The sequence below is a fragment of the Loxodonta africana genome, chromosome 17 (genome assembly GCF_030014295.1).
Source record: "Loxodonta africana isolate mLoxAfr1 chromosome 17, mLoxAfr1.hap2, whole genome shotgun sequence".
Lineage (NCBI taxonomy): Eukaryota > Metazoa > Chordata > Mammalia > Proboscidea > Elephantidae > Loxodonta > Loxodonta africana.
Window position 1 is genome coordinate 29,631,621 of NC_087358.1, and position 16,935 is coordinate 29,648,555.

The 16,935-nt window shown below is 38.0% G+C and overlaps 1 protein-coding gene across 15 annotated transcripts in view; it reads left to right on the forward strand.

The window, feature by feature from the left end:
* Nucleotides 1-16,935, forward strand: part of MYCBP2 (MYC binding protein 2) — a 287,598-nt gene that overhangs the window by 104,970 nt on the left and 165,693 nt on the right. For all 15 annotated transcript variants that reach the window (XM_064270017.1, XM_064270009.1, XM_064270015.1 and 12 more), the window contains 3 exons: nt 4,186-4,303; nt 10,053-10,257; nt 11,125-11,278. In XM_064270017.1, coding sequence (XP_064126087.1) covers nt 4,186-4,303; nt 10,053-10,257; nt 11,125-11,278 — 477 coding nt within the window. The remainder of the gene's footprint in view (nt 1-4,185; nt 4,304-10,052; nt 10,258-11,124; nt 11,279-16,935) is intronic.

Below are 16,935 nucleotides of genomic sequence, written 5' to 3' on the forward strand. Positions count from 1 at the left end.
AATGCTTTTATTCTCCTTTTTCTAATAGAATTTTGATAACTGTTATGTTTCTGAATTTCATGTTCTTGTCGTTCTTTCCTACTTCCACACTAATATGCTACATAGTCATAGTGACTTGCTTCACTACTTAACAACTGTAAGACTGTGATATCTCTAAGCTTTTGTTTTCATTTCCCATGTGATTTTTGCAGGATTAATATAATGTAAAGTGCCTGGTGTGCATAAGCACACACTCAAGTAATTTTTCTTTTCTGTTGTTCCTTTGTTATCCAAATAATTTAGTAAATGGACTCACTGGTGTCAGGAAAAGAATTCTAAGATTTTATGTTAGAAGACCTGCCACCATCTCCTGGGAAAATCCTTAAACCTCTTAAGATCTACCTGTGGAATTATTTTGATAGTTAATGATTAATTTTATGTGAATGTGCTTTGTAAACTGCAAACAAGTAAACAGTTACACAAACTCCCGTCAATTCCTTGTTTGAATTGAACTGACACTTCTGTGAGAGCGTTTAGTTCGACATATGGCCCTTTGGAGTAGTGATTGTTCTTTTGCGAAAACCTCCTGTACCTCAGAGTTGAGAGCCACATATCTCTTCAGTGCTGTTCCTAGTTTTATCACTCCACTTTCAAGTAAAAACAAACAAACAAAAAATCCTGCTCTTTTGAGGCATGGCCATTCCTCTCTGCTGCCCTTAATTACCTACCTACCTTCCATTTACTGCAGTTCATTCATTGAAAACAGCATCTAGTTCACAGTGTTTCCTCACCCCAGGTCTTGTCACAATAATGAGTGACTTCAGTATCCATGTGAAGGATCCCATACAATATTGTTATCCTGACATCTTGTATCTAGTAACTTCCACACTCACAGAGGTCATTCCCATGACCACAGCCTGGATCTAGCACCAGTTCAACTCTGAGTTCTTAAGTTTAAACATCCCATTCTCTAATGCCAATTTCTTCATTTCTTACTTAGCCCTACCTTACTTGGCCTTTGACTTTCTCATTCCCTAAAATCCTCTATTTTTAACTCTCTTTCACCCTTTTCGCATTATTTCCTACCCACACTAAAAAACCAAAAAACCTCTTGCCTTCAAGTCGATTCTGACTCATAGCAACCCTATAGGACAGAGTAGAACTGCCCCATAGAGTTTCGAAGGAGCGCCTGGTGGATTCAAACTGCCATCCCTTTGGTTAGCAGCCATAGCACTTAGCCACTATGCCACCAGTGTTTCCACCCACATTCCAAACCAAACCCAGTGCCGTCGAGTCGATTCCGACTCACAGTGACCCTATAGGACAGAGTAGAACTGCCCCATAGAGTTTCCAAGGAGCGCCTGGCAGATTTGAACTGCCGACCCTTGGGTTAGCAGCTGTAGCACCTAACCACTACACCACTGGGGTTTCCTCCACCCACATTAACCCACCCAGTGCCGTCATTAGTGATTGTTATTTAACTCTTCACCTGTACTCTTACCAGTGTCCTCAATTTTCTCATTCTCTGCCACTGAGCTGGCTCCTTATGTATAATACAATGAAACGCTGCCAGGCTCTGAGCCATCTCCATGATATTTGATATGTTTGAGTCCATTGTTGAGGCTATTGTGTCAATCCATCTCACTTAGGATTTTCCTCATTTTTGTTGACCGTCTACTTTACCAAGCATATTTTTTTCTAGCGATTTCTTTCCTGATGACATGTCCAAAGTAAGCAAGGCAAAGTCTCACCATCTTTGCTTCTAAGAAGCGTTTTGGTTGTGTTTCTTATTAGACTGATTTGTTCGTTCTTCTTGCAGTCGGTGGTATATTTAATATTCTTTGCCAGCATCAGAATTCAATTATATCAATTCTTCTTCTGTCTTCTTTTTGCATCATCCACCTTTTATGTGCATATGAGACCTTTGAAAAGACTGTGACTTGGGTCAGGTATACCATAGTCAGCAAAATGACATCTTTGCTTTTTAGAACTTTGAAGAGGTCTTTTGCTGCAAATTTGCCCAGTGCAATAAGTCATTTGATTTCTTGACTGCTGCTTCCGTGAGCTAGGGTGTGGTAAAACTTCAAGCATGAATCAATCTATCTATATTTGCCATATCTACACTTAAAAAAAAAAGCTGCTGCAAAAAATCACACAAGTGAGCAGACTGTTATATGACCTTCAGATTCAACTGATGGCTCTGTAATGGCCAGAAGTCATCCTGTTACATGCTTGTGAACTATTTGTTCGAAGATAGGGGCTCTTTCCCCAGAAAAATAAACCTAGGAATAGACACATAAAATTTCGCTTACAAATCTGGGGGTTTCAGAGATCTCTTGAAGTTCCCTCATGGATGTCGTAGCTGTCCTTTGGGTCTAGATTAAAAATTCCTGCTCTAATTATCTGTTCTCGATGGCACTGGGTTTGGGTTTAATTATCTGTTCTATCCCCCACCATGCCTTTTCTCTAATCTTCAAATTGTCCTCTCTGTTTAGTCATTTCCCTTTCTCTCAGCATACAACCTCCATTCACATCACATCACACACACAAACACAAAAACCTTTAGATGGAAATTCTTCAACCGACTAATCTTACAAATCTGCCTACATCCATACCACTTCTTTGCCCCTTTCCTCTTGTTGCAGAGAAAGAGTGACCCATCTTGCCCATGCTCTGAAACCCATCTACCTTTTCCTTAGGGATCTATTTCTCTTTCCTATCTCCTTTCCAACCTTTACCTTTAGCCTCTTTATCTTTACTCACTCTGCCCAACTTCCTCAATTCTCTTTATCTTCTAAAGAACAAAGCCTCTCCTTCAGCTTCATTTTCTCTTTAACTGCTGGTTCTCCTTTTTCCTTTAGTACTAGGGTTCTTGAAGGCATTTTCTGCATATTCTGTAACCTGACTGTTAACCCTCATCTGCTACTGTATAGTGCCTACTCCACCAAAGAGACTTCCTTCTTTGTAACTCTCTCTAGAGGATTTGACATGTATATTATCTCCCCCTTCTTAAAACCTTCTCTTCCAGTGACTTTCTGAATATGGATTTAAGAATCACAGTATTTGATAGATGCAACCATAAAGTAAGATCATCTAGGGAGAACGTAAAGTGTATGAAGATAATTAGGGTGAAACGAAATTGGTGATCATATGGTAGAGGAGCACCCTATCTGTCTGTCCTTTTGTAACTCTGAGAAGTTTTAGCCCTCTTCAGTTTTCCTCCTCCTTAATTTAAGCAAGTATGTGTTCTAAAAGCCAAAAATGCTTATATTGATGTATTTTACTTTATAATGAAAAAAATTTAAGTATGATAATTACATTATCTCAAAAGCAGAGTTCTCCTGTTATGTATGGACTGTTTCTACAGTGATTACTATTTTAATTATAGATAGTGGTTCATAAAAATGGTTAATAAAAGTAGAGAAGGATACTGGGCTGTCATTTATCATAATAGTTACCATTTCTTAAGTGTTAACTGTGTGCCAGGCACTGACCTGTATGAACTTATTTATTGTTCACAGGAACCCTGTGGGATTGATATTATTTAATATTACCTTCCATATTATAGGGGAGAAAACTGAAATACAGAGAAGGATGAGTGGCTTGTTCAAAGCCATGGCCGCATTGCTATTAAGTGATAGAGCCAGAATTCACACCCAAGTAGTCTAACTTTAGAGCTTGGACTTTTAGCCATTGTGCTAATGCCTTTCATGATACTATATTTTGACTCGTTAAATGTGATGTTAAAATATCAAATTATAGATTAGTGATGAAAGTTAGAAAAAAGGCTCATAGAATTGTTTCATCTAGTTCCTAGATTTTGCTCCTGTTAAGACATCACATGATTTTATTTTATCAAATAAACACTTGGAAACCCAGGTGGCGTAGTGGTTAAAAGTTTGACAGCTAACCAAAAGGTCAGCAGTTCAAATCCACCAGGCGCTCCTTGGAAACTGTATGCGGGCAGTTCTGCTCTGTCCTGTAGGGTTGCTATGAGTCAGAATCCACTCAGCGGCAGTGGGTCTGGTCTGGTATACCCAGGGCCTTGAATAGAGACAGGCCTATAGCACCTAAATAAGTGTTCATTGATTATTCTTATTAGTGCCTTTTATCTTTTTCCTCCTTATTGCATTGTTTGCTTAATGTTCTTTATTTCAGTTGGATCTTGTAAGAAATTGACTTAATTTTTTTTTTTTTTAAACCTAGGGGATGTCCCACTCTTGTTCAAGCATTGCCAGGTCCTAGCACACAAGTTACTGCAGGCAGCAACCACACGGCAGTACTTTTAATGGATGGACAAGTCTTCACATTTGGAAGTTTTTCTGTAAGAAATTTTTTAAAACAATAATATTACATTGTACCATTGCCTTATCATTTGTCCACATTACTATTTTTTCTGGTTCCTGTAAAATTCTTTGTATTATAATTATTGCATATTCACATTTTCTGCCTCCACATCCAACAGAAGTAAAACCTGAATGACATTAATTTGAAATAATTTCTTCTCTAAATCAGCATTAGAATTTATTGAATTTAACTATTGTGTTAGAATTGGATATATTTATTCCAGATCAAAAGCCTTTAAAAATTCAGTAGAGATAATTCTGTCATTTGAAAGGTTATTTCACACCTAACTTCTAAAGATTCATTTTTTTTAATATATAGAACTATTTCTACTTCAAGGTTTGTGTTTTGCATTCCACTATAAACAAGAGCCCTCTTTCCTGTTTACTTGTCTGCCTGTCTACTTATTATTGGTATAAAACCCAAAGTCTAATTTGTTTAAATATAGTTTTCTTTTTCCTCTTTGCCACTCTATCTCTCTGGTAAGCCTGTGTTTCTTTATTTTTGCCAAAGCTTGCAAAGGGTGAAAATGGTCTGCAAATTTTTTATAGTTTGGCCATAGTAGAGGTCAAAGGAAGGCTTTGTACGACTGTGCTGAAAACCCCATACCATCTCTAACTTGGATTAACTATACCAAACTCTATAACTTAAGCCTCTGAGATGTACTTTTTATCTCCTTATCTTTGAAAAAAAAATGTAAATGTGAATTTAACAGTAATAACTTTTATTTGGAGATGAAAATAAGAATTATACATAGAACACCCATATATTATTTTACCACATTCATCTATTAATGTTTTGATCTATTTCTTTTTTCATTTTCTTTCCGTCTCTCCGTCTGTCCCTTTGTCTGTCTCCTCCTTTCTTCTCTCCCACCTTCCCTCTTTCCTTCTACCCACCTCTCTCTCTGCTTGTGCCTATGCATGAATATAAAATATTTTCTTGTTACATCTTTTAAGAATAGCTTGCATACATGATGGCCCTTTACTCCTAAATAGTTTGTATTTTGTCAGTTGACCCAGTGCTTTTATTTGGCATTTTTCCCCCCTCTTATCAAGGCTCAGACATTGCATTTACCTATCATGTCTCCTTGTTGTTGTTGTATGCCATCAAGTCAATTTCAACTCATAGGAACCCTGTAAGACTGAGTAGAACTGCCCCATAGGGTTTCCTAGGCTGTAATCTTTATGGGAACAGATTGCCAGGCCTTTTCTTCCAAAGAGCAGCTAGTGAGTTCAAACCAGCAACCTTTTGGTTGGCAGTCGAGCGCTTAACCATTGCACCATCAGGGCTCTTTCATGTCTCCTTTAATCTGTAACATTTCCTCAGATTTTTCTTTGTCTGTTATGACATTGACATTTTTGAAGAATGATATATGTGTGTGTATACATTAAGAGACTGTTTTTCACATTGGGTTTATCTGATATTCACTTATGTTTAGATTCAGATTGTGCTCTGCACATCAAAATACCATGTAAGTGATGTTGTGTTGTTCTTAGGGCATCATATCTAGAGGCAGAAGATGTTTATCTGCCTCTCAGTGGTGATATAAATTTTGATTACCTGGTTGATATGTTCTATGATTTCACTACTGTATTTTTGGTACTTTTTCCTTGCAACTAATTAGTTATCTGTGGGTTGACACTTTTAAGACCGTGCAGATATCTGCTTCTTGTCAAAATTTACCCCTTGATCTAACATCCATTGATCATTCTTGCCTGAACCAGTCTCTGCTATGATGGTTGCAAAATGATGATTTTCCAACTCCAACACCGTCTCCACATTTGCCAGTCAGCACTTTGCATTCTACTGTAAACAAGATCCCTCTTTCCTGTTTACTTGTTTGTCTGTCTGTCTACTTGTTATTGGTATAAAACTCAAAAAACCATTGCCACTGAGTTGATTCCAACTCATAGCAACCCTATAGGCCAGAGTAGAGTGGCCCCATAGGGTTTCCAAGTAGCAGCTGGTGGATTCAAACTGCCTACCTTTTGATTAGCAGCCAAATGCTTAACTACTGTGCCACCAGGGCCCCCTTTTGTCCTTAATTATTTGGATGCTTAGATTGTCCCAGATTTGGCCAGTGGGAGCTTCTTCAAGGTGGTTTTTGTGTTGTTGTGACATGCCCCCTTCATTTTTTTTTTTTTTTTGAGCAATTTTCGTACTTCCTTGCATAACAAGATGTTCCAGGCTCATCTTGTGCATACTCCATCTCAGATCTAGAATCAGCCACGTCCCTAAGAACTCAGGTTCTTTTTAGTAGGGAGTAGTATTAGACACCAACTGGGTACTAGGTGTGTTTATTGCTACTGGATGTCTTTGCTTCGCCAGTGTACATGTATGTGTATGCATGTTTAGAAATCATAAGTCCACACCAATACTTGCAACTGCAGTCTACGGCCACAGGTTCTTTTTTGCCTTCTTCCATTCCATGTTTGATATGTCCCTTCTTCTGCAGTGAAAATTCTGGCTCCCAATAACATCAACACATTTATTTCTCACTCACTCAGTCCTTAAAATAGAAGTACTTTGCCCATGTTGTTGCTATATGCCATCAAGTCGACTCCAACTCACAGCAGCCCTACGTGGTGGAGTGGAAGTGCCCCGTCGAGTTTCCTGGGTTGTGATCTGTACAGGAACAGGTCATCAAGCCTTTTTTATAGCAGAACTTGTAGGTTTGAACCACCAGCCTTTTGGTTTGCAGTAAAGCCCTTAACCGTCACGCCACCAAGGTTCCCCACTTTGCCCACGCCACTACAAAAACAAACTCACTAAAAACGCTTCAGGATCTTTCATTCTTTCTCCCGCCCCTCCTCCCACCTCTGCCTTCTCCAGAACCCAAGGTATACAGACAGATAAACTGGGTTCGTAAATTACTTAGATCAATTCTTTCTCCCCACCCCTTCTCAGTGGAATTATGTTATTTCCTTGGGGTAGATTTGGGTTCATTTGTTTAAGTTTGCTTTTAGTTTGAGGATCTCCACAACAACTCTGCAGTCTTTGATTTAATTTAATTTATTTTTTTTTTATATGTAGAAACAGTAACATGTTTTCAAAAGTTAAGTTATACAAAAATGCTATACTCAGCTGTCATACCCCTGGTATCCCTACTTCCCCATCTCCCCTTAACCCCATGCTTGTGGGTAACAAACTTCATTGTTCTCTGGTTTATCCCTCATGTGTTTCTCCTTGTAAAGATATAGATAGATAAAAATATATACACACTGTATACATACTTATGTATATACATATACCATATACATATATGTATACATATATGTAAGGAGCCCTGGTGCTATAATGGTTAAGCACTCAGCAGCTAAATCAAAAGGTCAGCAGTTCAAACCCACCAGCGACTCAGTGGGAGAAAAAATCTGGCGATTTCCTCCTATAAAGATTACAGCCTAGGAAACCTTATGGACAGTTCCACTCAGTCATATAGGGTCATTGTGAGTCAGAACTGACTTGATGTCACACATCAACATAAGTGTGTATGTATACACATGCATACATATATGTAATTATTTTACTGTCCTTTTTTTTCAAAAGGCAGGCTACCATATATCCTCTTTTGCACTCTGCTCTTTAATATTCCTAGAAATCACTCTATATCAGTTCATAAAGATCTTCCTTGTTTTTTTTTTCCACATTTGCATAGTACTCCATCGTGTAGATATTGTACTTTATTTAGTCAGTATCCTATGCTTGGACATTTAAGTGCTTTCCAATATATTTCAATATAATTCAGTTAATGGATATTGTTAGAGGTTCATCCTTGAGGTAAATTCCTAAAAGCGAGATTGCTAGGTTAAAGGTTAACTATATATCATGTTTCGTAAGATATTGACAATTCGCCTTTATTTTACATCCCTACTAGTAATACATGAAAGTGTCCTTTTCTCCACAGCCTTGCCAAAACAAGGTGTTGTGATGCGCCTTAATTCACGATAATCTGATGGGTAGAAATGAGCCTGCTCGCTTCCCAGTCCCTTTGGTTTAGCTGGTGCTGTGGACCTCCAAGCCCTGACTAGCATGTAGTATTTTATCATTAAGGGTTGGACTTTCTTTTTGAGAGGATGATTTTGCCTATGCATTTTCAGTGTCCTTTGTACACCCCTATTCTCTTTCTTATTCTCCCTAAACCTTCCCTTTTGCACCCTCCATACCCACAAGCTTGCAATGACAGGCAGGTGGAGAGAACTCTTGTCGGAAATTGGATTCTTCCTCTGGTTACAGATAATTTGAAGATCATGGTATCCTCTGTCCCCTAATACTGCTGGGGGCTTGAGTTATGTGTGGTTTAATTTCCCTCCATATTGATTTTATGTTTTGGGGAGGAATGTGAGTGGCAAGACTTGAAATCAGACAACTATCTTTGTCCTCCATTCCCCAAAGTCTTAGTTTGTGACCTTTTATGAATTTAAATGTGGCTTATTTATAATCACATTATGAATCCCTGTGGGGATGTTCAGCATCTATCATATTTTTGGATTTCTTTTCTTCATATTAGCTGGTTGGTAGTAAAGGAGTAGATATTTATTTCAATAGTCAGTGGAAAGTGTAACTAATTTCTTTGCAGTCCAGAAGTGTAAGATGATGTATTTTGCAGTGTTCACATTTTTATGTTCTTTTTTGTTTCTTTTATTAAAAAATGCAGATAGATGTTGAAAGAGTGTGAGAATAAATGTTGAATCTTTTTGTTATTTCTCTGATCTGGGTGCCACTCTCCCCTCCCTGGTTCAGCCCAGGGGTTGAAGCACAGTTGCTCTGTAGTCAGTTTGTGGCTTTGTTTTCTTGCTGTGGTGTTGAAGAAATAGACCAGAAATAAGAACCTGGTACTTGGGTCAAAGCTTGACCACGCTGTTGGCAGTGCATCAGGCTCCCTGTTCTTCAGGTTTTTTTGCTGTCGTTGCTTATTTCCATTGCTCAAACACTTGTAAATAACCCTGGGTGCCCCGCTACAGCATTTTCAGAAGTCTTCTGGAAGTGAAATGCTATGGTGAGAGAGCTCTCCATAGCTGGGGTGGAAGTATTCACTGATCCAATATGAACGTTCTTTCATTCTTTTTCAGCTACTAGCTTAGTAGCCCCAGACTTCCTGTTGCTTCTTAATTTAAACTCTTACATAACCAAGTACCCATAGACAGTCTCATTTTTTAAATGAGTTAACGGTTACTTAAGGCATTGTACCTAACATTGATTCTGCTGTGTATCTTAAAACGTAAATGAAATAACTTACACGTGATCATTACCTTATGTCATTTGCGAATTGTATTCACAGTTCCAGTGTTAATTATCTTTGGTCTTTTACCCAAATACTTTCAGGTGGTGTGAGTTTAATAGTGAACTCACTGTCATTTTGTACCGTTAACTTATAATGTCAAATGATTTTTCAAATAAACTAGTTATGTAACATATTATGTATTTATCATACTTCTCCTTTGAATATAGGGAATATGGGGAAGATTTCTGGCTTAGAAAAATATTTCAACTTTATTATTATTTTTTTAATAATACACTTTGTGGTTTATTGAAGAGATAATTCCTAGAAGCAGTAGAAGTTATTTTATTACTCTATAAATGTTTGGTCCAACTTTCATATGTATTTATTTAAAAAAAATTGATAATGTCTCATAGAGCTTGCTTTTGTCTTCTCTTCCCTTAACTTTATGAAAATTATAGATTGTTTATCCAGTAATATTGTTAATATGATTTATTTAATCTTTTAGAAAGGACAACTGGGTAGACCAATTTTGGACGTGCCATATTGGAATGCAAAGCCCGCTCCCATGCCTAACATTGGATCAAAATACGGGCGGAAGGCTACCTGGATAGGTGCAAGTGGGGACCAGACTTTCTTACGAATTGATGAAGCACTAATTAATTCTCATGTCCTTGCTACGTCAGAAATTTTTGCCAGCAAACACATAATAGGTAATACCAAAACCATGCAACCCTCCCCGACCTGCCCCCCAAAAAAAACGATTTGTCTAGGTTGATAGTGAATGGTTTTATCTTTCCCTTTAAAGAGAAATAGCCTTGTGGCATTTTGCCTTTGTTTTCTTTCTGTTTGAAGAAATTTAAAAGGAGCCTCCAAGTGTCTATGTTTATATTTGTTTATCTTGTCAGAGGAGTGGAAGAGTTAGGAGATTTAGATACCAGAGTATTTATAAGCTAAGCATTGGTGGAAATAGTAGCTAAATTTTAGCAAAATAAATGTATATTAGAGTGAGGGTTTTTTCTACATTGTTTCCTACAGTTGTTTTCTACATTGTTTAAATAAATGATAGAAATTAATTTTTATGAAAGGTTCTATAACTCAAACTTTGATATTTCATTAAGACCAAGGTTTCAATTCATACTTGTGCTAATGATACCATGAATAATTATATTTTGAATAATGAAGTGTAGAGTTGAGTAGAACATGTGTTTTGGACTCAGGTAGTCTGAGGTTTTATTCCTGAATTTCACCACTTACAGGCTTTTTATGTCACGGTGATTTTAAGTACTTGGCTATTAACCATCAGGTCACGGTTCAAACCCACCAGCAGCTCCTCAGGAGAAAAGACCTGGCAATCTGCTCCTGTAAAGATTACAGCCTAGAAAACCCTATGGGACGGTTCTGTTCTGTCCTATAGGTTGCTATGTGTTGGAATCAACTCGATGGCACAGATCCACAACAACCTCTATAAGTGTAGGTTTCATCATCTGTGGAATGGAAGTAATAATAATACTAATAAGGTTTGTGTGAATATAAAATGGTAATGTATATTTAAAGTACATATAAATATTTTTCCCAAGGATTGGTACCTGCGTCTATATCAGAACCTCCTCCGTTTAAATGTCTTCTGATAAATAAAGTGGATGGGAGCTGTAAAACCTTTAATGATTCTGAGCAAGAGGATCTGCAGGGGTTTGGTGTATGTCTTGACCCTGTATATGATGTAATTTGGAGGTAAGCTTCTCTGCTTATAAAATAGAGCAGTAATTAAGTTTTGATCAAATTAGACTTTTTCAGTAATGCAAAATTCTTGTACAGGCACTTTTCACACATGAGAACCCTCCTGTTAAACTTGCAACTGCATGTTTATCATAGAGATTCGCAGGCACCTTTACAGTAGTTTTAAAAAAAAAAACCAATTGCTATCAGGTCAATTCTGACTCATAGCAACCGTACTGTACAGAGTAGACCTGTCCCATAGGGTTTCCAAGGCTGTGAATCTTTATGGAAGCAGACTACCGCATCTTTCTCTTATGGAGCGGCTGGTGGGTTCAAATTCCCAACCTTTCAACTAGTAGCTGAGCTCTTTCACTGCTACACCAGCAGGGCTCCTTCTTGACAGTATAGCACAGTGGTTTAGACTGTGTGTTCTGAGTCAGACTGCCCAGGTTTATCCCAGCTCCAAATTTTGCTCTCTGTGTCACCTTGGAGAAGTTACTTGGAGTCTCTATGCCTCAGTTTTCTCATTTATAAAATGGGGATAATAATAGTACCTACCTTGTAGGTTGTTGTGAGTACTAAATAACTTAGAAAAAAGGTACATAGTAGATGCTATAGAAGTGTTTACTACTATCATAATTGTTCATTTTACTTTCAGGAATTCTGTTAATTACCTTTAGTCTGATATCAATCCTATCTGTGTATAGAGTTCATCCTATTTCTCTTTCCCATAAATATCTAATTATTAACAAATATGTAGAAGAAATTATGCCAAAGACAATACAGAATAAATGAGCCTACCCTTTAGGAGCATGTATAACAGCATTTCCTTCTTGGTAGAGAAACATACAGGGTTACATAAACTCTGGAAATTATAAAAATGTAGAGATGGGTAAAGGCACACGGGGGGCTCAAGAAAGAAATAATAATGTATTTGTTCAAAATTTATTGTGGTACTTTATATACCATAATGAGTAAAGAAGAGTTACTCTTCTCAGCTTTCCTAGTTTTGGATACTCAGAGTCTTGGGACTAAAATAGGAGGTGCACTCTGCTATTACTAGAGTGGCTTGTCACAGAGCTTATTTATCAGTTTGTGTTTTTTTTTTCCCCTCTTGCTTTGTTTATTGAGCCCGCCTTAAAAAAAGTAGGCAAGAATTCAGATAAGTTGAATGGTTAAAGTGGGGCAAGTGAGGAAAGAGAGGAGACATTTTCTTTGTGTTCTTTCTTCTGCCCATCCCTACTTCCATTTCCATCAGTCAGCTGAGTCTTAAGAGACCATGTTTTCAATTAATCATGAGGCCTAGATTCAGAGTGAAGGAATTGTAGTTTTTCCTAGTTTGTTGGCTTGGGCATTTTGTGAAGCGGTCTGGAAGTCAGAATTGGGTTGAATAGTGCTTTTAGATTTCTCTGGCAGCATTGTACAAGGTAGATTAAATAACAAGAGACTATAACTGAGTGTTCCTTTGTAGTAATACTTATGAAGAAATGAGGTGTACTAAGAACCAGAATTAGAGTGCTCACAATGGGATAGAATGGAAAGGATAAAAAGGAGAGTGAATTTAAAGATAAGATTGCAGTTATTTGCTGATTAGACGTCATTATACTTAAGAGACTTAGTTATCAAAGAACATGCCCTAGTTTGGACCTAGGTTTAAATCAATATATTCTTTTCTATAATCCTTATGTTTTATTTTTAAATGAAGTGAATTTGCATTAACAAAACAAAATTAAAATTGGTAGTATAGAATTTATCTCTGAAAAACTTCACTAGGTTAGAGATAATAGTATAACTAGATTCTAGCAGTAAACACTTACTTGAATTAGAACTACTTGTCTGGGGTCTTAATACAACTCTGAAGTATGGTATCTAGTTAGTTGAACCTTATTTTTTTCACGCGTGATTGTAGCAATGGGACATATGATCTCAAATGCCTTGCCAGGTCCTTGATTACTCTCCTTTTGTTCCAAAACTGATTAAAAGATGAAGGGCAATCTCCTCCTATGTTTCAGTGAAACAGCTGAGAGGTGTTTTCCTTCATATCAGTATCAGTTTCTTGCCATTATCCTAACTTCTGGCTCCCTGTCTTCTTTGTGTTTTTCAAAAGGGTATTTGCATTTAGAGCTATCACAGACATTGCAGACCCAGTATTAGCTTACTTTGGCTTTCCTTCCTGCCTGAATCTACTTCCTTTGGTATTCCTTATGAGTACAATGCCCTTGCTCTTATGGAATTCATCTTTGGGAGGGAAATACAGAGTATATAAAAGTGAACAGTTAAGATACTTATAGATCTTGATAAGCAGTGTGGAGGAAAAAGGGGATATTGTTTCTGAGAATAATATCAGTGACCTATGAAGACAATATAAATTAAGACCTTGAAGAATGCGACAGAGTCAGGCATTTGAAGAGTCAAAGAGAAGTTATTAGCCCCACATGCTGTAATGCAAGCAAGGGCTTGGCAGTGTTCTCGAAGTTTGAAGAAGGCCTGTATGACCAAAGCATAGTGAATGAGTGGCATGAAATGATATCAAAGAAGTAGGCAGGGCCAGGGCATGTAGGACTTTGTAGGCAAGGGTAAGGAATTTAATTTTTTTCTAGGATTTTGGGTTTGAACTTGCCATTAAGAGATCATTCTTAATAGAAAATGGATTGGAGGAGGCTAGAGTAGAAGCAGGAGGTTACTGTAGTAGATCAAGGGAGAAATGATGGCTTGAATTTAAAGGGTTATAGTGGAAAAGATTGAGAGGTGTGATTGCCGGTATATATTGTGGAGTAGCACCAACAGGAATGGGGGTGGGCAGTCAAGGATGACTGCCAAGTTTTTTACTTCAGCACTTGAATAGACGTTGATGGCATTAACTGAGGTAGGAAGGGAAGAGGACTTCTTTTTTTGACATGTTAAGTTTGAGTTCTAAATGAGAATATTTAAGTAGACCATTAGATAAATGAGTCAGGCTCAAAAGAGTGGTCTGGATTGGGTATAATAAATTTGGTAGTGTTCAGTTTATAAGTGGTATCTAAAGCTAGGAGATCACCTAGGCAGAGAAGATAAATTGAGGAGAGAGTCCTGGGGGATTTCTAAAATTTAGAAGTCAGGTAGGAGAAGAAGAACTAGTTAGAAGACAGAGAAGGAGCAGCCAGTGAAGTAGACGAAAAAGCCAGAAGTATATGCTGACATGGAAGTTAGAAAGGGAATGGATCAAGAAGAGAAGGAGGGGATGACTAAGTTGATAACAAAAAATTTCATTTGATTTGGCTACTTGGAAGTCATTTGCAATCTTCAGGGTAATAATTTCATTGAAGTGTTATATGTGCAAACTGGATTGGAATGGTTTGAAGAGTAAATGGGGATCTCCACTTCCAGCAGTATGGTGAGCTAGATACTTTGAAGGACCCTATGCTTAAAAAAAAATTTTTTTTTAAAAATATATTTTGTACATCACTTGGTACTCAGGAAGGAAATGGCTAATTTAATGCCCCTGGCCTCCACCCTCAAGAAAAACAAACCAGCATAAAAATAAAAACCATACCTCTGTGAGTTGACACTTGAGCAGTAAGCAATAAGCACGAGTGAAACAGGGTTGTGCTGAGGGCAAATGCTGATATCAGCACTGCAATTTGGAAAATAACCTTTGTGCCAGCTACAAGGTGAAAGAGATGGAAACTGATCTGGACTCTCAGATTAAGCCTCTGAAATGGTGCTAAAGTGGAACCAGATAGGTAATACCCCTTTGCCTCCAACAGAAAAAAAAAAAAAAATTTTTTTTTTTTTTTAACAGAAAAGGCAAGTGTAAATCACCGTTAAAAACGCACAGGTTTTTAACAAATTAAGATCCAATCAAATATAAATTTAAATTCTAAGATTGCCTAACACGTATGACTTAATCGCTGTGAGTGAAATTCAGCAGAAAAACAAGCAACAAGATCAATTTCAGATCATGGAGTTGTCAGTAACAGAATATAAATTAATATATATACAATGTTTAAAAAATAAAAGATGGAATTAAAAAAATGAGCAAACAAAAAGAAACTCAAAATGATGAGGTATATTTGAAAAACAACCAAACAGAATATTTATAAATGAAGAATATTTATGCAAGTGAGAAAATTAATAAGCTAGAAGATACTGCAAAAGAAATTACCCTAAGCCCCTCCCCCACTGGAGTCAGACTGCACAACACCTGGTTGCCGCCCAGCCCCTCCCCTGCCAGAAAGTGCGCCTGTTTCACCCCCAGTCTCCTATCCCTCCCCTGCCCAGGAGAGCATCTGAGCTACCCCCAGCTGCCCTCCCCGCCCCTCTCCCGCCCAGGAGAGAACCTGCACAACACCCAGCCTCCCTACCCAACCCTCCCCTGCCTGGGAGAGAGCCCGCGTGACCCGTAGCCATCCTCCTTACCCGTCTCCTGCCTAGCAGAGTGCCTGCATGACCCCTGGTCTCCCACCCCAACCCACTCTGTTCAGGGAGAGCACCTTCGTGCCCCCAGGCTACTTCTCTGCCTGTCCCTTGCCAGGGAAAGTGCCTGCACTGCTCCTGGCTAACTCCCCCTGCCCCCAACCCCAACAGAGAATAAGTCCTTGGTCTTGCAAAATTCTATCACGAGATCCCCAGCATCATTTCTATCACTAGGCCTTATTTTCCAACTACTGATCCTTCTTTGTTTCCAACTTTCGTATTCCAATCACCAGTAATTATCAATGTATCTTGATCACATATTTGATCAATTCCAGACTGCAGAAGTTGGTAAAAATCTTCAATTTCTTCATTTTTGGCGTTAGTGATTGGTATGTAAATTTGAGTAATAGTCGTATTAACTGATCTTCCTTGTAGGCCTATGGATATTATCCTATGACTGACAGCGTTTTCCTTCAGAAGAGATCTTGAAATGTTCTTTTTGATGATGAATCTGACGCCATCACTCTTTAATTTTTCATTCCCAGCGTAGTAGACTGTATGATTGTCTTATTTAAAATGGTCAATACTAGCCCGTTTCAGCTCACCAGTGCCTAGGATATCAATGTTTTGTGTTCCACTTCACCTTTGACAGCTTTCAGTTTCTCTTCGTTCATACTTAGTACATTTCATGTTCCGACTATTAGTGGATGTTTGCAGCTATTTCTTCTCATTTTGAGTCATGCCATGTCAGCAGATAAAGGTCCCAAAAGCTTGCCTCTAATGCACCAGTTGTGTTTTGAGTTGATGGGCTCATCCTCTGGTACTATATTAGACAATGTTCCTCTGATATCCGTAAGATTTTCCCTGGTCAGTTTTTTAGAAGTAGATCGCTGGGTCCTTCTTCCCAGTCTGTCTTAATCTAGAAGCTCTGCTAAAAGCTGCCCACCATGAGTGACCCTGCTGGTGGACCCTACCGGTGGCATAGCTTCTAGTGTCACAGCGAGACATAAACCACTACAGTATGACAAACTGGCAGGTGAGTGCTGGATAAAGGATTTGAATTCACAGAAATTAGAAATGTGTTCCCATTATCTACAGTCAACATACATTATAGTAAAATGTAGAACTCTAAAGACCAAGAGAAAAACTTAAAGGCAACCAGAGAGAAGAATGACCATCTACAAAGGAAAAACATTTAGATTAATAGAACTTTTCAAAAGCAATAATGGAATCATATTAATGCTACTACTTATAGCAGCTGCTTTGTTATAATTTAT